The sequence below is a fragment of the Battus philenor genome, unplaced genomic scaffold (genome assembly GCF_028537555.1).
Source record: "Battus philenor isolate CCGP_79_NKW_IND1 unplaced genomic scaffold, ilBatPhil1.0.hap1 SCAF_18, whole genome shotgun sequence".
NCBI lineage: Eukaryota > Metazoa > Arthropoda > Insecta > Lepidoptera > Papilionidae > Battus > Battus philenor.
The window spans coordinates 1,428,807-1,455,356 of record NW_027181680.1 but is presented as its reverse complement, the minus strand read 5'-3'; the positions used below and the strand labels follow the sequence as shown (position 1 = coordinate 1,455,356).

Here is a 26,550-nt window from a genome sequence, read left to right as displayed (position 1 = left end):
TCACGTTACGTTCTGTTGCAGCCATGACAGGTAACGTGTTACTCTAGTGTAAACTCCTGGATACCCAGGCTCTCCACATTTATTTCCGAACGACACGACGCCTATTTGCGTCCAGCGACCGTTTGCTTGCAGCATCAGCGGGCCACCTGAGTCACCCTAAAAATAAGAAATAAAAAAAATTATAATTTTACCTATTACCAATTTACCAGAATTAACACTATGAAATATGTTTGATAGTCACAAAGGAGTTTACTAACAAGAATAAAACCTCAATCTAAAAATATAGATTAAAAAAACTATGTTACGTTAATTTTTTTCTAACGCAATGCGATGCCAATTCATTCTGGCAACACAAAGTCTTTAATGACAGTTGTAAACAATAAATAATTTGAAACGCTTATTCTTAATATTTTATCATTACGTTATATATTTTATTTGAAACCGTGGTTTTTTGAAAATGATTTGACATATATTAATTGACAATAAATGAGCATACATTTATTCCGTTAAAGCTATTACACTAACTTCCTATAGTCTTTTGAATAAAATAGAATTTATATTACAGTAATACAGTTCCTGGATGTCATTGGAATCAGTATGGATAATATTTGAGGTAATTAATGAAAATATAATATTTATATACTATATTTAATTTAAATAAATAAAAACTACACAATAAAACAACCTTTTCTTATATAGGCACATAGCGTCACCGTCAGCGACGTATCGCAAATGGGAATTCCACAGAAATATAAATGTTTATATACATCGGGCGAAAGATGGCGCTCTTCAATACTTCTCGACTTGTGATTGGTTGACGATTATTATTGATTGAACATTGTTTTCATAGTTTTAAATCGGTATAAATATGGGCTAAGCTTGATAATTATTCACACTTTTATTTCGGACTTCGTATTGTTATTACTTCAAAGATCTAGAGCGGCTGTAGAAAGAATCTTACAGTGGTTTAGTACGTCTAACACTTTTCTCCGAAAACCGACTAGGTAACAATTAGCTAATACAATACGTCAGGTGAAGCATCTGACGTAGATTTTTTTTAGTTTATTAGCCCTGAGTCCAATCAAGCTGTAAAAGCCAAAACGGCTAACAACGCGCATCAATATTCGAATATAGAGAATATACACACTTCTATTTCGGACTTCGTGCTGTTATTACCTCTAAGACCTACCAGCCCTAGGAAGAATCTCACGCTATTAAAAGTACATTCGACGTGTGACGCAGTAATGAAAATATGGTCACTGATCCTATGTAATAATAAAGTCATTTAATAAGTTAACGAAACGTTACTTAATATGACTGGAAAATAAATGTAGCTAAATATAATTAAAAAAAAAACTGATCTTCACCTGACAAGCGTCAACGCCTCCTCTGGCGTAACCAGCACATAGAAACGTGTCGGTAATGGGCTGGAAGTATGCTCGATCGCAGTCTTCGTTTCTCCAGACTGGAAGGCGAGCTTCCAGCTGGCGGGAACTCTCCGTGCCTCCGTACCTTGTAGTGCCCCATCCCACCACTGTGGCCACCGATCCGTCAAACAATTGACGAGATAGCTCACCGTGGGGCAGGCAAATTGGTATCACGTATTTCGATTTTTGAACATTTTCTGCGAATATAAACACAATGCAGAAATAAATTGATTACCTTCGTAATTTCTGATGTTTATTTATTTATTATATACATATACGTAGGTGTAAAATTTATAAAGGAGTGAATTTATGGCCCACATGCTGTCGATTAATATAGTATATTTTATTCAAAAATAAATATAGTAATGATAAATTTACAAAATATTTCGTCTACAGTCAGAGAAATTTTTCTGACTTCCACATTAAGATATAAAATTTAGATCGTAAATACTCTTTAGACATTATAAATTGCGTATTGAATTTTGAAAAGAATTCTTTTTTTGAATTTAAAAGCGCTTTAAAAACTATACCGGTAAAATATAAAGATATCCTCTCTTTAATCTACAAATTATTACGTGTTATTTAGTCAATATGTATTCGGAGAGAAAAATATTTTTTTCAAAATAGATGTTGAACTTGGTGTAAGCAAACATAGACAAATATCTTTTATAAGCTCCAAAAGTTTCAATTATTTATTAAAATACATGCGAGATCTATTTTTTTTAATTAAAAGAACCCTTTATTATAAAAACTGTCATGTAATAACATATAATATATAATTAACTATACTTTGACTCATTGAATGTATTTAGTTTACAAAGTGCTTTCGTTAACTGCCATAGACTTTGAAATAAAAATTACGTTGAACAGGACAAAGATATTTGACAGCAATATGTGTTAATAGTAAACAACATTAGTGTTAAGTATTATATCTCTGATGAAACTTGAATCCGGTTGTAGGTTTTTTAAATAGAATACAGGCTTACCCGCAAGAACCAGTACCGCGATGTCATTATAAAAGCCAACCCTGGAGAACTGCTCGTGGGCCTTCACAGCTGTTACTCGCAAGGTGACAGGTCTGGAAGGTTCGTCGTCCCTGCCCAGGTCTACGTCACCCAGCCGGACACTGAATTGACGAGCTGGGAACCTGCGGTGATAATGTAGGCACACCTATTAGATTTTTTATGCTCTAAGCGAAGGGTGAATTTTTGTTTTGACAGACGAAGCACTTCCAATAACAACTAAAGTTCAACAGGATATCGCGCCGTAAAACCTCTCCACGGCTTATAAACAGCTACTTAATTCTGTCTACACTGGCATTCTGTAATAGACTTTCGTATCTATGCTATTTATTACCCTCAGCAGTGGCTTTTCTTTAATGATAAATAACTTGTTGTAGGGACAGCATTACATCAACGTCAGCGGCGCATCAAAAAGAGGAATTCCACGGAAATATAATTCTTTATTTACATCGGTGTTATGGCAGCAACATTACGTCATCGTCAGCGGCGCATCGAAAAAGGGAATTCCACAGAAATACAACTAATTATTTACATCGGTATTATGGCAGCAACATTATGTCATCGTCAGCGGCGAATCGAAAAAGGGAATTCCACAGAAATATAACTCTTTATTTACAACGGTATTATGGCAGCAAATTACGTCATCATCAGCGGCGCATCGAAAAGGGGAATTCCACAGAAATAAAATTGTTCATTTACGTCGAAACAAACACTTCACACTACTTCTACTTCGGATTTCATCTTGTATTAAGACCTAACGATCCTAGGAAGAATCCGACACTCTCAACTTCTAATTTACCCTTAAAGACAAACAATATCTATGTACCTTTTATTTTAGCTCGCCGAATTCGAATCTAAGAACACACTTAGAGATAGAAGCTATGAAAGCAGTTATTAACGAACACCGAACATCCGGTATCGTTTTAAAGGCTAAAATATTGATAATTTTTTTTTTAAATATTTGAATTATGCAAAGATCTAAATCGTTCCTGCTTCATATAACTGATATATTTTTTTTGGCCCCCGCTATTGGAGGCCTCTCGTACTCCTAATTAGTTGGGATCAGGGTCTTTGTTTACAATTAAGTTTTTCAGATTTTTCATCTTTATTCTTTACTCGCTGTCATACTTCTCAATTTCTTTTATTTTTACCTTATTTCCATCACAATATCTTTCATTTTGTTCTTTCATTCCTTCTTGCTTTCATCGCCTTCCTTCCATCATCTTATTACTCTTAGATGGCTAGGTACATTTTTTTTAATTCTTTATTTTATTATTGTCGATTTTTTTTATCACAGTTTTCTTTGGGTTGTGCTTTCTGAATACATTACTAACACATTTCTTATTCTATTTTTCCTATTATTAATTGACTAGTTATTTTATGTGCAGTTTATTAGGTACCTACTTATCTATACTGTTTTGTTTCTATTAACAGTGTCACTCACCACCCTAAGAGCAAACGATAGGAACATATAACTGATATTAAATATACCCACGGTCTCTGTTTTGAGTCGCGCGTGCAATGAGCTGCGGTGAGGACGTGTCTTTTGTCCACGAGGGTGCCGCCGCACCAGAACTCCCGGCGTTTGCTGCCGTGCAAGTAAATCGCAGCCATCCAGGGCCACGCACCCGATTTTGCTTCCGTGCCTCCGACGATGCGACCTCCTTCGTCCTCCCTTTGTCCGCAATCTAAAAAAAAACTCTTTGGTTATAAATGTAGATTATATATGTGGGTTGATCCCAGCGGTGTGGCAATGATGGGGCGATATGTGACGGCAGTGGGATGAGTCTGGAACATCTCGTACTTTTTAAAAAATCAGTTTAATACACTAGTCTCGCAGTGTGGGAACTTCTAGATTTTAAATATTTAATGGAATCGGGCGTTACCTTGCAGAAGTCCATCCTAAGTAATAAAAGGACCAATATTTAGTCATATCCGCGCATGCCTCTTTTCTTACTTCTAGATTTTAACTTTAAAAGAACAAATACTAGATCATACTATTTTAATCTTAGCCAAAAGACCAAAACACGATTTGTTATAGATGCAAAAGCTGCACAGAGGTGAATGTAAAGCCCATTTATAAGCACAAATCTTTAAAAAATGTACACTTATATTTAATCACCCTGTATAAAATGATCTCTTTGAAATATATTATTTTAATTCATTTTTTTTCTATTGGGATGCAACATGCCAATAACATTTGGCAGAACAAAGTCTGCGAGGACAGATTGTAAATAATAATTAATTTTAATACGTTGTAAAATCTAACACCATTGCATTTTTGGATACAGTGGACTATGTATTAAACCTTTCGTTACTAGCGCCGCATTTAGGCGGCATCCATTTGCTGTTCCTTACATTGCATTGTTATTCAATTGATTACTCTAGGAGTACAATCATGTTATTGAATGCGCCTTTACTCGAAAACAATTCTTCGAAAGTATAGTATGTATTTGGAAACTATAATCTATTGTCTAAGATTGGCCGAAAGACGTTTTATTTTCAATTTATAAATCAATACAAATAAATCGAAGTACAAGATGCGTTGTTTGCAGTGCAAATGGCAAAAGACGGAAATCATTATGTGTAGATCCCTGTTCTAAGATTTATCATAGCCAGATAAATTACTAAGAATTATTCTAACTTCCATTTTTAATTATACCAGTAAAAATTTAAATATATATAACATGAGAAAATTCGAACAATAGCGTAACGCCATGCAACTACGGTTCAGTAGCGTTACTTTGCGGGACGCATTACGGTAAAGAAAGGGTTAATTGACAGCTAGTGTCAGTGTTATATTCACTCTTATAAAGTTTTTACACTCATATCACTCTGAATAAAAGCTTGACGTCACTCACCATTGACGTCGACAATATTCGAGTAGTTGCCGATAGATGGCGGTAGTTCAGTGTAGAAGCTAGTCGTTGAAATTGGACGGTGTGTTGTTACAGTCGCTTGTGTAGTCGTTGGTCTCTGTGTGCTCGACGTCGATTGTGGTTTCGGTCTTTTAGTCGTAAGCACGAGGACTGCAGACGGTCTTTTCGTTGTCGTTGGCTTAGACACTGGTCTCTGTGTTGTAACAGGCACGAGGTACGTTGGTTTGAGTGTTGTTGTTACTACAGGTTTCTCTATAGCCGGTGTTGATGGGATAACTGCGTCTCTTGGGCAACATACTCCAGGGACGAATAGATCTTTGAAGCATAGAGATTCACGGAGATTTATCAAGTTAAGCAGTAGCTGTGGACAGTTACTAAGATCTTCGCAAACGCCTGCTTCTCCTTCAGGTGTTGTGCAATATTTTGCATCGTTTTCGTAGCTCACGTCTGCTGTTGCTATCTTCGTTATAGGTGCATCTGGTAACACTTTCGGTAATGCTTTTTTGACAATCGGTGCTATTTTATCTGTGACGTTTCTTCCGAGTACATTCTTACTCAACGTGTACAGAGCTTGGGGTAACTGTTGAAGATTTGGATCGGATTCATTTCTGTCGTTTTCGTTTACGATGTCAACTAGATAATGACCGACCGTGTTGATGGCTCCAAGTGTTTCTGATATCCTTGTAAACGCTGAATCCGAAAGCAGTCGTCCGTCATTTGGCCCATTGTCTCTACTCTCTGAATTAATAAGGTCTACAGAGGATCGTGTATCGTACACTGGATACGGGTGTGAATTTTGACTTTGTAGATCTTGATCATAATAAGCTAGCTGTTGATTATAATGCATCGGACCATAATAAGGCCTCTGCAAGGTATTCGGTGATCTATTCATCAGAATAGGGGCTTGATGCCAGTGCGGATTTCTCGGAGGTAGCCGCATGTTAGTCGCTTCACCCATTCTCTCTACGAACGCAACTGAAAAATGTAATAATTATTTCATTTAAAGAACGTAATTTAATTAAAACTGTTTATTTTGTTTAAAAAAAAACTATTGATGCCTACCTACCCTGATGTCGGACTGGATATTGCTGGCATGTTATAAGATATGGCAGAAGTAAACCCGTTAAACCTGAAATTAGAATCATAGATTAAAAATAAAAATTGTCATTGATTTTTTTAATTATTATTTTCCATTAAACTTTGTTAAACTTAACGAGAATAAATGACAGAGAAGTAAATAAAACTACTCTTCGGCTGCATCAAATTATTTTACAAAACACGATGCAATTTTTTTTAAAAATGTCAATATTATAAAAGAAAAATAAAATTATTCGTAAAGACTAATGTTAAATTAACATTGTTAAATTTATGTAAAACATCTTTTATATTATTACTTTAAAAAATGTTGTTTTTTTTTTAATTTTAATGCGACAGGCCAATGACATCTGGCAGTACAAAGTCTACGGGCATAGATAATAAACAATAATTAAATTTGATATGTCATCATCGCTTCAGCTCAAACATTCACTGCAAGGCATGTGGCTCCCCTATTAGTATATATATCATAATCGCCAGCTTGGCAAGTATGTTGGCGATCACAGTGTGGTATTATGGTACGCAGAGGGCGCTGTTGTCCATTTCCTGGAAACTCGTTTACGAACTGGGGCAATCCTATATAATTAATGCACTAATGTGAATTATATAAAATTGTATATCGAGAATCAAACCCGCCACCTATAATCACAAGTCTCATTTCTCTACCGCTTGACTACCACTGCTCAAATTTAATATTTATCCAAATTTTGAAAACACTTTTTCATATTTTGTTATTATTTCTGAAACCTTTGATATTTATGATAGTACCATACATGACAACTAAAGAGCTATACATTACCCTTTTAAAAATTATTCTGTATATATTTATGTATGGCATCTGTGATTATGTCATATTCAAAAACAGGAGCGTACTTGAGCAAAAGTTACGTAAATCAAATTTTAAAAATGCATTGACAAATATTTAATTTTTATTTATAATAAAAAATTAAAGATGATTTCATAATTAAAACAACTTACTATTGTCTGTATTTAGTTTTATTTTATTATAGATGCCCAGTTCAGGCGCGAAAGGGGCAGATGCGCAAAAGTAATTAGCGACATTTTAATTTTAAAAAAGTATAAAAGTACCACATGTAAATTGACATTAACGTGAAACATTCAAGAGAACACGAAATGGCGGCAACTTGGTGAAACGTATTCCGATTGGCTTAAACGTGCTCCCAATTTTTTATTTGACCACGATTCGGGTCAAATCATTAACGGATTCAAGCGTAAATAAAATGACTCAGAGCTCCGTTTCTTCTTTTGTTTTGATTCTTTTTTTAAATTGTAATATTTACGGGAAGCTCCGAAACATCTCGTCTAAAATACCAGTCCATACTAGCCTTTGTGTTTGGCAATAATCGGTGTAACATAACTCCTGAAGATGCCCCGTGGAGGGGTGAAACACGTGTTGAGTGATTTGACGGTGGCAGTTGTGTAATTCGCATTGTTTGCCGCATACGCATTTATCAGCGGGCTGGCGGGCGGTGCACTTTGTTACACGACTACCACTGCATGTGCGGAAGTGGCTAAATATTGGTCCTTTTCTTACTCAAAATACCAGTGTCTGTAGACGAAAGTCCTTGGCCAATGTGCGTGGTTCCGAGATGTGTTCGCTTATGATAGGCTTTATAAGAAGGTTCAAGGGAACCGAGAATGGAGACAATGCTCGGAATTTCACTGCTTCGAATTCAATGAGAAGATCCAAAAAAGAATTTTCTAGAAATAGCTCGAAGACTCGTTCCTCTGAAGTGACAGAGGGCTCATGTAGCCAACGGCAGTTAGGACCGAAAGGTTTCCGTGTGGCGAACACGAACCGGTGGATTGTTGACATAGTTAAGGTTGCTAGATGTCGCTAGTTGCAACGCAAGACCGGTTAGCGTGATGTTTGGGCAGACCTATGTCTTGCAGAGGACGAAAAGAAGAAGAAGTAGAAAAAGAATGTTTTCGCAATGCTCTACGAAGCCGTAATTAGCCGATTGTCTCTTTCCAAAGGTCGATGTGCAATATTTATCACCGCGTATTGTAACCACCTTAAAGATTCTGCGTACGCTTTTAAAACTCCTTTGTAATGTGTCAAAATCATAATGCAATAAATTAAAAATAAAATTGTCAAATCTTCATCTGTACAGTAAATAAAATCTGTTACAGTGTAAAGTATTAACAGTACAATTGTTTCGGTCTCTTTTTAAATAAGGGTTCGTTTGGATACTCGTACCATTTTTAAATCAAAGAATGCCATATGCCATATATTATTTATTTATTTTGTTCCTATAACATTCTTTTCGTGATTTACGAAAGTGATATGTATAAAAAGATCCAAATGAATAAATCTGTTTTATGACGTATTGCTTTCGGCAAAATGTCTTTCGATATAACGTTCGGATACGCGTTTATTTACGTTATATTAAGCTCAACATGAAAATAATTGACCATTTAGAAATTAGCTAAATATATATTAAAGTGAAATCAGTCTTTGAAACTGAATTAGAGAGTAGAGAGTAAACACGCAATGTATTTATAAATATTTTTTTCTTCGTGTTGTCCGTTTAGAGGAAGGGAGAAATTTTAGTCTGTGCTCATTTGCGAACTGTCATTATAACGAAAGCGCCATTTTTAAATAGCACATATGTAATTGCTTACGATTTGTGTTTCTTTTATACTGAATTTCTGTATAAATATAGGAATGTAGAATAATTATTAAAAATTTATATTTATTAATCATTGCTATATTAAAATTTATTTACTTATTACTGATTTAAAATTATATCATAATTCTAGTATGTTAGTAGTTGTAATAATTATAAACTCTATTTCAATCATCAGCGTCTTTTCTCATAAATAGTCGAAAAATTAAATAATACATTTTAATGTAATACATACACAATGTAAAACTTTAAACACAACCTCACTTTCTTTCATTAACTATCAAGACTGAAAACCATTGTTAATTTCTGCTAATGCTTTTTTGGATTAGTTTTGACACTATTATTTCTAAAAAAAATATTTTAAACATACAAACGTGTTGATTTGTCTGTTTATTTTTAAAACTTGCAGTATAATTACCGGCCATATTGTATTAAGTGTTGCTATTTATAGCAGAGTCAATATACATAACGGCTATTTAAAAATTATTTTTGTTGAAAAGATTCTATTAAAATAAAAATTATGGTCTGCTCGATTAGTTTGATTTTTATTCTTATGTACTTTAAATTTTTTTTTATTTATTGATAAATTTACTATCGCTTCGCAGTGTGAAAACAAAAAATAATTATCTTGTAAAAAAAGTAAAGTAAAGAGAGAGCATAAATTTATTGGCGTTTATCATACCAGAGAATAATAACTGGTTAGCGAAAAAATAAAGTTTTAAAAATTTTGAAAAAAAAAGAACATAGAAAACGTTTAAATCTTAGAGAAACAGCAATTATTTAATTGAAGTAATGCGGTAAATGTAATAATTAAAAATTATATGTTGACAACGTAACAATATTGTCATTTTTAATCGGCCATATTAGCTGTCAGTTTTGACAGTGTCATCTTTTGACACATTGCCAAATACGTCATTTTATTTCTCTCGCCATGTTAAGAGCTTGGATACATCCGATCTGGTAAAACTGTAGTATGCTGTTTTGTAACGTTAAACGGATACTGCCGATGAGACTTAGTCATTTTATGGAAATGGAAACAGTAGTTAAGCGTCCTCTGCGCTCTCTCGGCTCGAACCAGAGGCTCTAGTTCGTGTACCGCCCGTGTGCAATGAAACCCTCGCGCCCCCTATGCCTGACGGCCCTCCCGCGGCCATATCTATTAATTTTTCCTTCGTAACAAGAAAGTTTTTTCATATTCCACGGCAGACGGCAGAAACTCATTGTTTTACTGCCTGTAGCACATCTCGTTATCGTTTGTTAACTGCTGCCACCGCGCTAGTTGGGCGCTTCCTTATTTTACCATGATGGTCCAAGACGATGCTATTAGCTGTCGGGAGCGCCGCGGCGCCCCTGAGACAGCGGCGCCCGTGTGCATTGCACACTACACTATAGGTTAAGCCGTCCATGGCTCGAACTCACAAATTCTACCTTAACCACTTGGGAACATCAACAAAAAATTGAATACACGCGTCTCGAATATCTTAACACGAAAACAGTTAACAAGCAAACGGGTAATGGCGAAAAACAACTTATTTAATTACAAAATATCCGACATCCGTTACGTTAATTTGGACCGGTCGGGTGGTAATCGGCAGTACGTAATTCTTCGAACGTATCTGGGTTAGTATATACGCGTAACACATGGTAATAAAGGACGGGTACGGTTCATATGGCACATATGAGTACTCTTGTAAACTAGGGCGTTTCTGTTATTGAATCGATTTCAAATTTATACGGCTTTTGTTTGCTATTCTAACTTCAAATAAACTAAGCTATGTAATATAAACAGGCTAATTATAAAACTGCTCTAAAAGTGTTGTTATACATGCTAGGTTATAAGTATGAAAGCTTTAAGGCGATAAATACATTGTTCATTTTTATCAAAAACATTAAAGTTATTGCACCTGTTTTCAATCACTCAACTATTTTTTTAATTTATTAGCAGTGATAGACCACAGCTTATAAAACATTTACAGTAATCAAAATCACATTTCCACAGATACAGAAAACAGTGTGAGCGTTTTCTCTCATTATAAACTGATTCCATTCACAGTAGCCTATCATGTATCACTTATAAAAAAGGTTGCTTTTACCACTATTATAAAATTAGTTCAATTCACAGGCTTATTTTCTGTTTGTATGGTGCGGTACGCTATGAATATAAATCACTGTTATAATTATTTGCGTATAAACTGACAAAAATTTGTTCAGCCTAGGAGTGAATGAATGAACAGAATTCGGATTTATATATTTGCAGAAAATTTTTGAGTTAAATTTTTCTAAATTATTTTTTTTAATGAATATCGTATTTGAATATTTATAATCCTTTTCACGACGAAGACAAAAACAAAAATACCATAAAAAATTGTAAAGCCTTTCTTGAGCTATAAATGGTGTAAGACAGTTTTATTTTGTTTCTCTATATTTACGCAACGAGCTATTTTTATTGTCTTAAAATAATAGAAAACTTTAAAAAGATTAAAATAGACAGATTATGAGGATAATCTCTATTTTATTCAAGTTCTCTCGCGTCATTGTCTGAGTCACGTGAAAGTCACCGTTTCGCGCGCTTTGTTGCGTAATGGCGGACATTGTTTTGTTTTCTTTCTGTCACTTAATTATTTATTTATAAAGTTATATATTGTATATCATGTTTTTATATAAAAAATGTTTTTTTTTTTAATTTAATTACTAATATGTTACCTTTAAGTTTATTGTTATTATCTTTTTTATATTGTTTAAAATATAAAAATATAATGAAAGTATTTTTAGAAAATGGTAATGTAAAACAAGGGATATATTTTCCCTTACAATATATTAAAATAAAAATATATTATATATCATAGATAATTACACATTTATATCCATTTCTTCACATTATATTCACTAGGATTAATTTATCTAGTTCTGGCATTATTGTCTTATGTTATGCACATACAAGAATGTCAAAAGTCCAATTTAAATCCAGCTTCTATTATATATATTTAAACAAACAAGACTCCGATGATTTTACAAAAATAATCATGATCAACATATCATCAATAATCAACTTCAACTAAAAATCACTAAAAAACATAAGCACAAAAGTTTCAATCTGATTTTATTTGTGATCACATGTGATTTCATTTCCTGACTGTTGAATAACATTTTCACTAGTGTAGAATTTTTGGTTAGATTTATGTTAATTATTTATTTAATTTCACCATCAGTTCAGCCGTGGGATGGGATGTCCACTATTGAACATTGGGCTCTCCGCGAGTCTTCCAACAAGACTTAACTTAAAATTTTTTGACCATTCAAAGAGATTTAATTATTATTTATTGTAAGAAAGTACACCGTTGCCTACAAAGGATTTAATAATTTAATTAAACTTAAAGAAAGCTATAAATAGCTACTATTTATTTCTAGTGTTAACTTTATGTTACGTGCCATTTTTTAAATTTTTTTATTACATTTCTATCATTACAAACAAAAGCAATGTTTTCATGTATGTATGTATAACATATTGTCATTATTTTTAATCTGTTATTTCTGTTTTGTCATTCTATACAAGTATAATTTTTAAGTGTTAAAACGCCTAATTGTACTATTTTAATATGTCTATTTCTGTTATGATTAACATATAAATAAATATAAATATAAACGCTATACATATTTATGTAATATGTGTTCTTAACATAGAGTTGTATGACAGGGCCGGCACGTCTGACAAGACCAATATGGCGGCGCGTATTTTCCCGTGTCGAAGTGGGTCGACGATTATGAAATTGTTTTTCTTAGTATAAATAAGCCTGATGTTTGTGTACCAACATTATGACTCTTACGATTATGGTTTGTGACCTTGTTATTCGATGTTGCCATTTAAAAAAAAACTTTTTAGGATTTCTTAATATTTAAATATGTATAATTTTACACAAAGTAAGTTATTTATACTTTTTAGTTAGATATACAATTTATGAACCTATCTCGCACGCATATTTACTCATTTATTATAAATTATTTATTTATTTAGCTAACTATGTAATTACATTTTGGCACGTGTCTTTAAAAACAAGTTTCAACAGATAATGCAATCTACATTCAGTTAGATTTTTTGTAGTAGAAATGTTTTCCGTAAGTAATATGAACAAAAACCTGACTGAGTTAGATGAGGTTTCTTATTAGACAGGGAGTTGTAGCATTCTTATTTTGACGTACACAAAGAAGAATCATATTCTTCTTCTGAGGAAAAAAGGAGAATAAACGAATTTTTAATGCGCGGAAGTACTTGAAGACTCTACGCAGGCGCACTGTGGATATTCGAGTACTAATTTTGACCTCCTTAAGGATCGACGTATTAGTGTTTTTTTTTTTAAATTTATAACTAGTCACAGAAAACTACGTTCGTGTGACTTTCGTTCACGAGACGTGAGACGACGTGTGACGTTTGTTCGTGAGACTGCGATCATGTCTGATTACGATTTGTTATTTATTTGTTGGTTCATGAAACAAATCTCTAGCTCAGTGTTTTTCAACCTTTTTCGTCTAATCAAACCTTTCTAACATTCTTACGCCCTCTATAATTTTTATATTAAACCGAAAGGGTTAAAAGCGTATCCGGACCAAATTTTAGAATTGCCTCTGTAGGGTGTGTGCCCCATATTGGGAAACATTGTTCTAGATGGTGCAACGTTCAAGCGTCCCCAGAGACTTCTACGAATTAAGAAAAGGACCAATATTTAGCCACTTCTGCACATGCAGTGGTAGTCGTGGAATAAAATGAGTAAACTTTGTGATTGGCACTAATCGGTGTAACATAACTCCTGAAGATGCCCCGTGGAGGGGTGAAACACGTGTTGAGTGTTTTGGCGGTGGCGGTTGTGTGATTCGCATTGTTTCGGGCTGGCGGGCGGTGCACTTCATTGCACGACTACCACTGCATGTGCGGAAGTGGCTAAATATTGGTCCTTTTCTTACTTAGGATGGACTTCCGCGAAGTAACGCCTGATTCCATTAAACTTCTACGAAGGCATGAGGGCTTATATAACAACTCGAGTAAGCCTCGTGCCAGTTTGAAAACCCGTATTCAATGTCGAGAACGGTTCAGTGTGTCTACACTAGCTTTGACTTAATGACCGCCACGCTTAGGCCGATTATACACTAAACCTTTTTATCGAAAACCGCCAAAAAAATATTGAAAATAATATATATCTCATTGAATTTGTAAGCAAATATAAAAACGTGGTATTGCCAAAAGTTATGACCTTCTAACATTTTTATTAATTTTAAAATTGCTAGTAAAAATATTGTTAACATACACACACACAACAAGCAACTAGCTTTGACACAAGTTACTGCCCAATCGCAGTTCTATAGAATTAAAAAAAAAAGGTATTTATGAGTGCACACTATATTTATTGTTTGTATTAATAATGAACATCTTTTCATATATAAATAAATTTATACATAAATAAATTTTCTGTTTTGTATATTGCAAGACTAGTAATAATCTCATTATATTGTTATTAAAACATTCTTTGGTAATCGATATTTCTATTTATTTTTTAATTTTTAGTGATGTCAAATATTTGACAGTTATGAAAGGGAGTATTTATTTACTCTGTGGTTTTATCTGAAAAGTGTTGTATTTGAACTTTTTCTCAATATTTTTATTCTTTTCTTTGTTTTGTTTACTATCTGTCCCTGCAGATTTTGTAATGCCAGTATTTATCGGCTTGATGCAATCAAAAAAAAAAAATTGATGTGATATATTTCAGAGAGATTACTTCATACAGTGTGAATCTAAATAGGTTTAAAAGCTTCGGCTGAAAAATGTGCTGAATATTCGCATCTTTAAAGCCTTTACACGTATTTTCAATCACTTTGTATAAATATTAAAGTGACGTAGTGGACACATAGGGAACCACAGTTAAAATATTTTGGTAAAGAATATGTTTGCGAGGAGCCTTATAGCAGATGTAAGAGTGAAAGCGGTGACGTCACGAGGCGCGCACGCACGCCCGCGCCTCTCATTAACCGAACGGAAGATTTGATGCAGAAAGTTTTTGTAGCCTGTCTTAAGCTCGGCTCACATATACGCACCCACACCTTATGTGAAATTAAAAAAATAAAAATTCATATTACACTAATTTTATTTTTATAAGAAATCCTTGTTTGTCATTTATACATTAAATCAATAAATAATGTTAGAACTCTAAAATATAATTTATAACGAGCCATGGAGCATTATCGGGATTTCGCTACGAGATCGAGGTGATGTGGTGATTCAGTTGAAGATCGAAATTAACTGATATAGGTTCTGGAGAGCAGACCTCGATCCGGCAAACGTAGAGTACAGTATAGTACCAGCTACAAAGTGGATAGACTTACACTGTAAATTAATAACGTACAGATAATCTTATGTCATGAATGTCTACGAGATTGCATTATAAAGTCATATATTTCAATATTTATTTTGGAAGAGGAGACATTTTATAGATATGCTATGTGATAAGGCAATTACAAAAGATTGACGATTGTAAATGGGTCGCTTGAATCGCTGTAGACTTCGAATCTCTTAATACGTTACGCTGTTAGTCGTTTTAAAAAGATGCTACAATACTATGTTGTAATTACAATATTGTCAAAATATTGTTAGTTATATCTTAATTGACACTAGTTTTTTAAAAGCACTGGTGGAGTTATTTCTCCGACAAATATATTTTTTTAAATAAATCATGTGTATATGTGAACCAAGCTTAAAGTTAACACTTTGCTATTAAGATAATGACGTTGAATATTACGCTGTGATCAACGTTATGGTTTATTTTCAAAATGGACGTCGGCGGACTTTCTGTGTGCTCGCGGCGGGTGCGGTGTCTAATTCTAATGGTCGAAGTAATATTTTTAAACGAAACGTCTTGTGAAAATCCTTTTATTTAGTTATAATTTATTTTTAAACTATTTATTTTACATTAGGAATAGATAGATATAGAGAAATATCCTACAGATAAATCAAGGTGTATAATCGTGCAGAAAACCTTTCCCGCGAAATAATGACAGTTGTCAAAATGCTTTAGCTTATCTGTCAATCCATCGGTCTACGCATGCGCAAAAACTAAGGACGCGCGGCGTATGATTTGTAGGCGGTTGTCAAAACCGCGTCTCACGCCGAAACATATTATGAAAAATAAAAATAGCGAAAGGCGTCAAGTGAGATATGTGTTGTTGTTATGTGAATTTGTATTAAATCTTTAGTGCTAGATGGAATATGGAGTTAAAGACTGTCATATTAATTTTGAATCAATGATTAATATGTGCAAATGAGTGGTGAAAGTTATACGTAATAAATTATTTGTCATGCGAATGAAATCATTTTCACATAGTTATTTAATAAATGAAATATTTTTCGGCGTGAGACGCGGTTTTGACAACCTACAAATCATACGCCGTGCGTCCTTAGTTTTTGCGCATGCGTAGACCGATGGATTGACAGATAAACGAAAGCATTTTGACAACTGTCATTATTTCGCTACACCTGATGTGTAGTAACCAAAGAAAAATAGGAGTAGTGGGAATGTAACTTGTCAGTTAAGGTGATCGGAATGTATGGAGATGGTGATAAGTATGGCGCTCGCTGCTGACGCCTGAAGGCGCCCTTACATTAAACTTTAATGGTAGACATTATATAATTTCGTAATATGATGGGGCACATTGCTTGTGGCAGCGACTGCCGTTTTTTTATTATTTGACCCCCGCTTGACCTCTCGTTTGACCCCCTATTTATTTAGGAACAGGGATTTATGGATGCAATAAGTTTTTCGTTTGTTATTTTCATTAATAATCTCTTTTATCTTCTTCCATTCTTTATTATTTATATGTTTTCATTTTTATTTATTTCATTTTTCTGTCATCGTTTATCCCATTGTTTATCCCATTGTCAGACATTGCATCTTAGGTCTATTTCATTATTCACTATATATTTCACGTTATTTTTAAAATATATTTTTTCTACAAAAAGTCAATTGTTTTCTAACTACCCACTAATGCCCATGCGGGTAGTAAATAAAAACTTATCGCTTCTTCATTTATCTGTCATTTGTTTCGTTCCTTCCTCCCAAGAGGGTACGAAAGGTTATTGATTCGACGTTAGCGATATGAAAGAGGGTTTTGTAACTTAAGCAACGTTTTCCTCTTTATTATCCGAAGTGAATTTAGCTTGAAGATATGAAGGGAACGAACAGTATTGATAACAAACAGATATTGACTGACTGAATAGACGAAACATGAACTATCGCGGTTCGTCGCATAGTTTCGCAACAGAGATGTGCTGCTACAGGCATTAAAACAATAAGTGTTATTCTGCCGTCATAAGATGAAAGGCCGTAACTAATACCATACTGTAAGCTATGCCTACTTATAAAATAGCTTGTAGGAATATGAAAAAACTTTCTTGTTACGATAGTAAAGTTAATAGTTGTAGCCGCGGGGGGGGGGGCGTGTCAGGCCTAGGGGGCGCCAGGGTTTCATTCCACACGGGCGCTACACGAGCTAGAGCCGCTCCTGACTGCGTTTACACCAATAAATAATATTGTCAGATTTCAATTCATCAATAACGTAATTATGTTTAGAATTGTATCAATTACTATAAAAAGCAATGTAAAAGAGGTTTTATTCAATCGAAATTATGTTCGTCATTGTTGATTTGATTCGACTTCGATAACTAAAGACGTGCAACTGTAACAAGTTACGTAATAAAGAAAAACTGTTTCCGTTTCGTTCCCCTTGTGGAAGGACAGGGTCATTTCTTTTCGTTTAAATAACTTTTTCACATCTTATTTTATTTCCGCACTCTACATTCATTCATCTTAAGTTCATTCATTCTTTTTCTAACTTTCCACATTTCGTCTGTCTCACCCTTTCATTCCATTTCCATCTTTTCCGATGCCTTTCTTCCGTTCCCTTCTTCCTTAGTTTTACATTTTTTTCTTTTATTTTAGAACATTTTATTTTTTATTTCGTTTTACAATTTTTCTCAAGTCTCATTTCGTTTTATTATATATTTTACGATATTTCTACATAGTTTTAGGAATCCGTTATATATTTGGATGCTTTATTATATCTCGTTACAGCTGTGGCTTTGAATTGATTTTTAAATACCGAGTCACAATGACGTATTCGTTCTGGGCGTACCCGTGCAACCCGGACTCGAGTTGTGTAACTCTTACATCGTATTCCGTGACTATTGTACCGAGTCATACATTAAGTAATATTTCGTATATCCTGTTTACAAACTTTCCAGGAACTCAACGAGGTCATATGTTATGAGTACAAACATGTTATTCATCACTACGTGTCGACTCTTTACTAAATATACTAAATAGTCATATATAAATAACCTTTTTTTGTATATTAAATCCTTCTGTCATTTTTATTTAAGTATTTATATTACATTATCTTTGTCCCACACTACCTATTTGACGTTTTGTCAGTCGTTGTATCGTGCGACAGAGATAACGCTCTACGAAGCCGAAATTAGCCGATTCTCTCTTTCGAAAGGTCGATGTGCAATAGTTATCGCCGGGTATTGTGCTAAGTTCAACTAGCCCTGTTCGCGGACGACACCGCTCTCTTCGCCACAGGCATATTCCCCACCACACAAACACGCCACCTCCAAAGTGCAACCAATCAACTGGGTGATTGGTTTTGCAAGTGGCGTATTGACGTGAACCCTGACAAAAGTCAGGCGATCGTCTTCAAGCTGTCCCGTCGTACCAAACCCAGAAAAGGTCATAACCCGGGAGTAATCTCCCTCTACGATCGCCCCATCCCCTGGTCTAAATCGGTTAAATACCTAGGTGTCACCTTTGACACCAGGATGAGTTTCCAAATTCATGCGAAACAAGTGGCTAATAAAGCCCGCATGATATTGTTCAGATTATACCCCCTCCTCAACCCTTCAAGCAAGTTGTCCCTTAGACACAAGCTCCTCCTCTACAAAACTTGCATAAGGCCAGTCTTCGCCTATGCAAGCGTAGTATTCGCCCACGCTCCATCTCATATCCTACGTCCCCTACAGTTGCTGCAGAATCGCGTCACCAGACTTGTCACTGGTGCTAGATGGTTCCAACGCAACATAGATATCCACAGTGACCTCAAATTAGAAACCGTGCAAGAGTTCTTCCAAGCATGCTCCAAAGCATACTTTGAGAAGGCCTCTGCCCACCCCAACCCGCTCATTGCGAGTTCAACTCGCTACAACCCCGGCTCCTCCTTCAGAAACCTCGTGAGACGTCCTAAAGATGTCCTCACTGATCCAATCATAGGGTTCACACAACCCACTCACCTGACACCACACCCCTCAGACATTCGCAGCTCCACAAGCACGAACTCCCCCACAGCATCTTCTACTCCACCGTCAACCTCTCACCGCACGAAAACACGCGTGCGAAGTACTAAAATCAGACGCAACACTTCTCACCGTCCGAAAAAGAAACGACGCCGGCCTTCCGGCGTCGCCGCCGCGAACAGCGTGGGCGATCCGAGATAGGATCAGTATCCTACCTTAGATTGCCGAATGGTCCACGCTGCCGTTATTACACAACTCTTCATGCATCACACTTCAGCAACACCGATCATACAAGCGCGCTAACCGTGCGTTCTACCGGCCAGCACGACCGCGACCGACTGTGTCTTCGAGGGGCCGACCAGGTTGTTCCTAGGTTGTTCCTGTGTTCCTGAGCATCATCTTCGTCGCTCTCCATATGTCTCACCACCGTCCCTGATACGAGTCACGACACCCAAACTTGTAAAGTTTTAAAGTTCACGGACCCTTCCGTTCCGTGAACTCATATCGATGAAGCTGTAAAAGCCGCAAGGTTAACAGCAAACACTTCAACAGAAACAGTACAGTACAGTATTGTGCTAAACATAGTCTTTTGTTTGAGGTGGTCTTGTATTCCTCCCGTAGTAGTACAAAGTGTTACTTCTTGACAAATCTTTCTAGCGCACATAATAGATGGCCACTGGAACCTGAAGGTTTTGGAGTGGAGACAACAAAGCACAAGCTAAGCGTAGAACACCTTTTTGAACGTCATTTGAAGGGTCTGTATGCGGAGCGTTTCCACGCGGTCTTATAGGTGATCTATAAGAGAGGTCTATGACCAGCTGCGGACCTTTTGCAACATAAATTACGCATTAATAATGTTATAATCCATTAATAATTTTATTAAAATCATGAAAACGATGATAAAATTTGATTACAACAAAACCGTTCTAGCTGAAGTGTAGTTTTGTAAAGTAAAACAGAAAAAAAATTAAAAACAATTGAAATGAAATCCATTGTATTCGAAATCCGTACTAACTGGAAACGAAAACCGTAAAAATAAGTCGAGTGTTCGCAATATTGCATTCTCAATGTTTACTTTTATTGGCGGGAAAAATTGCAATTCAAAATGGCGGAACCGATCCGACCGCTCCCGTTGCACGCCCGCAGTTATTTGTTACAGCGCTAACACTTTTCGAAAGTTGTGTAATAACGAACGCGTTGATTTTGTGAGAGGTCGTTGCGTAATAATAATGCAGTCTCGCGGTCGCTTTAGAGTTTTAGGTGAGAATTTGTTTTTGAACGTAACCTACATCCTGTGATCCTTTCTTTTTAAAAACAATTATTTTATTTATTTATTTAAGTAAGAAAAGGACCAATATTTAGCCACTTCCGCACATGCAGTGATAGTCGTGCAATGAAATGCACCTGATGAAGTGGCTAAATATTTATCCTTTTCTTACTTAGGATGGACTTCCGCGAGGTAACGCCTGATTCCATTAATTACTTATTTAAGACGGATGCTCAATGGAAATACATTCGAATTCACTTCCGCTTAACAAGTCCTTCCAATCACAACAAAAACTGTCATCTGTCAAAATTAACCACACGTCACAAGTTTTTTTTTAAAGTTGTGACAAAATTTAAAAATTTCCACAGATATATAAAGTCTGTATGATAATTTCTGTCATCTCCAATAACTACGAGTAATTACTAAAGTAATGGATGCATTTTCGTTTTTTTCACTTTAATTGTCGTTCTATTATTATGTTCTTAGTTGTGGAAGAGCTGGTGTAAATACTGACTAACCAGATGTATCGCCAGAAATTTCTGCATGAGATCGAATCAGGAATGAAGACATCCGTAGGAGAAGGAAACAATCAACTTAGCCCAGCGAGAAGTTGAGGAGGCAGTGGGCAGCGGTATAGGATGATCAACCCATAAGGTGAATAGATTGATTGTCCACCTTATGAGTGGTCGTCCAGAGTTAGACAGACGATCTTTTTAATGTTGTCGAAAAATAGTTAATGCTTACAATGAGTGTTGATGGAAATTTAGGAAGGAGGTCCATTTCCAGCAGTGAACGTTCCACAGACGATGTGATGATAATGATGATCATCATCTCAAACTCGGGTAATGAGCGCGGATGTGGGATTAGCATGGTTGTAGCATTGACGACTTCTCATTACATAAGATGATCCGAGGTTCGGTCCTCTTGGGTGCAATTTACACCCCCTTGCTTTGATTACCCCCCCCCCCATTAGGTAGATCGAAGACATAGTTTAAGTGGCAGAAAATCGATGGATGACAGCATAAAACCGGTCGTCGTGGCGATCTTTAGGATTGGCTTATGCCTTGTAATGGACGTCTATCTGCTAATATATGATCAATATACCATCGGGAATGATATTCAACAATTTCTCACTTAAATTAAAATCTATTTCTGAACGAAATTGTGTTAGTTTTAATTTGAAATAAATTTGAATTTGGAATACAACAGTTGGTTGCCATTGTTAAAATCGGATGCTATACTTGAGTTATATAAAAACTGTTCTGAATTTAAAAAAGTTCTTCGTGTTACGAATTCGACAACATCGTGTCCGGTCCAGTGGTCAAGTGTTACCGGGTGTGGTGGCGGGAGAAAGCGCGGTCGGGGGTCGTTACGGGTAATTGGTTACAGTTAGGAATGCGTGACCATTTCACCATTGTGTTCTTCAATTGTTTTTTATACATCAGTGAGAAGCGAGGTGTAAGGTGATGATAGTATATATATCGAGATATAGCTCGTGTTGTCATATATTATGCATACATATAAAGTAATTTTTTTAAATATTTATTAACAATTATAATATTGTAAGTGCGATATCTTCAAACACAGGCTACTTTCGCTTAAATCGAGATACAGTACAATATCGCCAACAATAATATCGAAATAATATGCCTATTTCGTAGTAGAATTCAGCTAAGAATTTTTAAATTTCCAAATTTGATAGTTACAACGATTCTTCCGCCAACAGTTCTCGAAGCTTCCTTTTTTCATACATCGGTTTGCTTACTCTGATATGAGTCAGTTCCTCTCAAAGGAGAACGCTTTGGATGAAAGAAGAGATTGCTTTATGGTCATTTTCTGGTAAAATTAGTGATGGTTTTGGACATGCTGTACAATGTTATACAGTTATTGAGAAACAATAGTCAATATTTTATTTTCATTACATACAGTAAGCTAGTCTCATGACTTTGTGGAACACATACTGACACACATGCACACGCACACGCACACGCACACATATATATTATATACATAACAATAAAGGCGATAGTCACTTTCTATCTTTTTACTCTATATTTCTCGTGAAATTATATCGACTTGACAGTTAAACGTCAAGAAAAAACTGACAAATAATGTAAATATATGAAGTTATATGTAATAAGTAAATAAAACCTAAAAAAATAAGTTAATTTTTATTCTACATATGCCTATAACATTTTCCAGTCTTATTATTTAATGTCAAAATTTTTTGATGGAATAATTAAATGTCGCATGTTAATCTGCTATACTGTAATGTTATTACAACCGCATCATGGCTGCATCTTGTCGCAACTCGCCCGCAAACTTCGTTATCCATTGGCAACACTAATGCAATCATAGATCCATTCCCCGGCTTCGGTATTGCTATTTATTAAGGCCCTTAAATGTCATAGTGAGGTTGTTTTATGTTATAAAACTATCTGATATACACAGATTATATTTCTCATATGAAATGTCATTGAAAAGTCTATATAAGCTATATCTATAGACATAGTATATCAAAAACAAAATATTATTAATTTAAATAGGCTATCACGTGCACTTTCGAAATGTCAATCGACATAAATACATTTAAAAAACTTTTAAGTGAAACGGTTTTTTGATACCCATATTGTGGTGGTTGTGAAAAAATATGTACCTAGTCCGCCATATTGGAACGGCGTCCATCTTGAATTTTAAATTTTGACATAATCATCGTGTTTTACTAGTGTAGTCCTTTCATTTGATACCCATATTGAGGGGGTTAGGGAAAATATGTAATCCGCCATTTTGTATCGGCGGCCATCTTAGATTTATAATGTTATTGATTTTATTATATTGTATTGTCAGCTAAATTAAATGTGTGTACCAAATTTCAGATCAATCTGACAACGGGAAAGTGCTTAAATTTCAATTTCTGATTTTGACCCAAATAAACAAATTCCGTACGGGTCAAACTAAATAAAACCGTTTAATAAAATATCGGCATTGTTGTTCTTATAGTAAGCTACCACCGGCTCGGAAGTCAGTTCTGTTGACCCGGCAACAAACTCAACAGTTGCTCTTTACAAATATAGTTTTATATAGTCCGCGACAATAATTAGTTTCTTGAGCATCAACAACATTTAATTCCACGCATTAACATCAGTATAGTATTCTAGGATACAATAATATACTTTTTTACAATAATACATTTTTAATATTGGTTTTAAATTTCTCCAGTAGAAGATATGAAATTGATTGTGGAATTTCAGTGTACATAGCATAACATATCATTAAACGTATTATCCAAAAATACTAAACATTACTCTACAATTTAAAATTTGCATATTGTAGACAAGTGTGGCAATAATTGTTAATTTAATAAAGCTAATGTGTTAAAATTATTAATTTAAATAATATAATTTTATGAAAAATAAATAACAGGAAAATTGCACGCTCTATAATAAAAAAGAATAAAAATCAAATCTTTTTAAATCATCAATCAAGATGTCCACAGCTAGATGTAGGTTTTTTCCTATATATTTCCAGATTGAATCGGTCTGCATCCACCGTCTTTCGACCTATACCAGGTCATGTGTCAACCTTGTCGCTGGTTGCTCTATGCTGCTGGTCCCCGGTTTTCATTCCAGAACCTCAAGGTCTCGGAGTGATCTATTCCACTCGCCATGAGGCTTACCTATTGCCTATATTTACTTAGAAAATATTTTTAAAGACATCATGGTCCAATTATTTTATTTATTTTGACATTTCTTTCATTTGTCTGTTGACATAAACAAGTGACATATGAATGATTCAAAATAAAAAATAATATGAAAAAATGATATTTTCTTACTCATTTATAGATATACCGTTATATTAAACTACAAGGATATCCTTTTTATACAAGAATTGGCACAGTTAAGCAGCAAGGTGTCGGAAGTTGGAGCGAGTTTGTCTGCACAACATTGAGCCTCCGGTATCGCTTGCCAGATATATATGTTGCAATGTTTGATTTGAATTTAGAAGCTCTTATCTTTGATGTAACTTTTTTTTTGTTACGTATTAATTTCCGCAGTTTTAATTATATTGATATTGCAGTATAAAATATACGGGGTGATTTGTTTAATTTATAGACAATTTGTTGTCAATTTGTTTTTATTTTCAGCAGATGGACGCCCATTGCAAGACATGTGGCTTTCCCCAAAGATCATCAGGATGATAGGTTCTGTGCTGTACGTATCTAGGGACTTCCCGCGACATTATCTTTGTTGTCGGTTTACCTAACAGGGGATTACCCACGTTGCGTCTACCGGCACGTGGTCGCCACTCGAGAATCTTTCGGACCCAACGTGCATCAGATGCATGTGCACCATCTACTGCCACTTCAAACAAGCAATTCTTCAAGCTGCATTCGTAAAAACGGTTAACAACGGTTAAACGGTTTTATTTGATACCCATATTGTGGTGGTTGTGGAAAAATAACATATGTACCTAGTCCGCCACATTATAACGGCGTCCATTTTGAATTTTAAATTTTGACATAATCATCGTGTTTTACTAGTGTAGCCTTTTCATTTGATACCCATATTGAGGGGGTTAAGGAAAAATATGTAATCCGCCATTTTGTATCGGCGGCCATCTTAGATTTATAATATTATTGATTTCATTATATTGTATTGTCATCTAAATTAAACGTGTGTACCAAATTTCAGATCAATCTGACAACGGGAAGGTGCTTAAATTTCAATTTCTAATTTTGACTCAAATAAATAAACAAATAAATTCCGTGCGGGTCGAACTAAATAAAATCGTTAAAAAAGATATAAAAAAGATATACCCCCAGTTTTTGTATAGATACATTTCTGCAAGATACTGTTAAAGTAAGAATTAAAAAAGTCCAGAGATTCATGCTAGAACAAAAAGTTCGTAATAAAAGTATATTTATCCAGCGGCGTCTCTCCGACACTAAGCCCCATTTTTCTAACAATATCTCCCTTGTTTCTTATAATATTCTTTATTTCTTACAATCACATGTAAGAATACATTCACTTCTAAGACTTCAAACTATTTTATAATAACATTTAATTCACACAACAGAATTATAATTATTAAGACTCTGTGTTTGGCACTAATCGGTGTAACATAACTCCTGAAGATGCCCCGTGGCGGTGTGAAACACGTGTTGAGTGATTTGGCGGTGGCAGTTGTGTGATTAACATTGTTTGCCGCATCCGCATTTATCAGCGGGCTGGCGGGCGGTGCACTTTGTTGCACGACTACCACTGCATGTGCGGAAGTGGCTAAATATTGGTCCTTTTCTTACTTAGGATGGACTTCCGCAAGGTCACGCCTGATTATATTAAATATTTATAATTATTTAACATATCAAAGTAGACAAAAAACTACACTAATGATAAATTCACATTTTTTTTGTAAAAGAAGGAATTAATGTAAACATTTTTTAATCGTTCTTCACGGAATAGTGTCTGTGTACAAGCGGTCCTATTTAACATGGCGCCGTAACGAACCGCGATGAGCTGGTCTTCCATACCTTGACTGTGGTCGTGAACACAGCGACAACCAATCCAAAAAAATTATTACGAGTTGAAGAAAGACCGCCATCCGTCTTCTCAAATCCACAAGCGATTTTGCTTTGGTTAGCACAGAGTTCCTCAAACTTTTTTGTGTCGTAGACCCCTTGCCATGTTTTTCCGTGTCGGGTAGACCCCCTACTTACCTGATATTGATTTCCTGTAAATTTCTAACTGTAGTGAAGTTTAGTATTAAAAACTTAAAGTAAAAACACATGTTAATTTATACATTTATTAATTGAATTTAAATTAAAACCACTCAAAATAATTTTTTTTATCTGTTATGTAAAATATACGTAACATTAATTAAAC

At 35.0% G+C, this 26,550-nt stretch overlaps 1 protein-coding gene across 1 annotated transcript in view; it reads right to left on the bottom strand.

The window, feature by feature from the left end:
* The window catches only part of LOC137920441 (proclotting enzyme), a 41,274-nt gene continuing 14,724 nt past the window's right edge, over nucleotides 1-26,550 (bottom strand). Inside the window, exons 2-7 of the mRNA XM_068763807.1 lie at nucleotides 6,395-6,457; nucleotides 5,311-6,303; nucleotides 3,945-4,137; nucleotides 2,414-2,574; nucleotides 1,368-1,624; nucleotides 1-156 (exon numbers count right to left, since the gene is read on the bottom strand). Coding sequence (XP_068619908.1) covers nucleotides 1-156; nucleotides 1,368-1,624; nucleotides 2,414-2,574; nucleotides 3,945-4,137; nucleotides 5,311-6,303; nucleotides 6,395-6,457 — 1,823 coding nt within the window. The remainder of the gene's footprint in view (nucleotides 157-1,367; nucleotides 1,625-2,413; nucleotides 2,575-3,944; nucleotides 4,138-5,310; nucleotides 6,304-6,394; nucleotides 6,458-26,550) is intronic.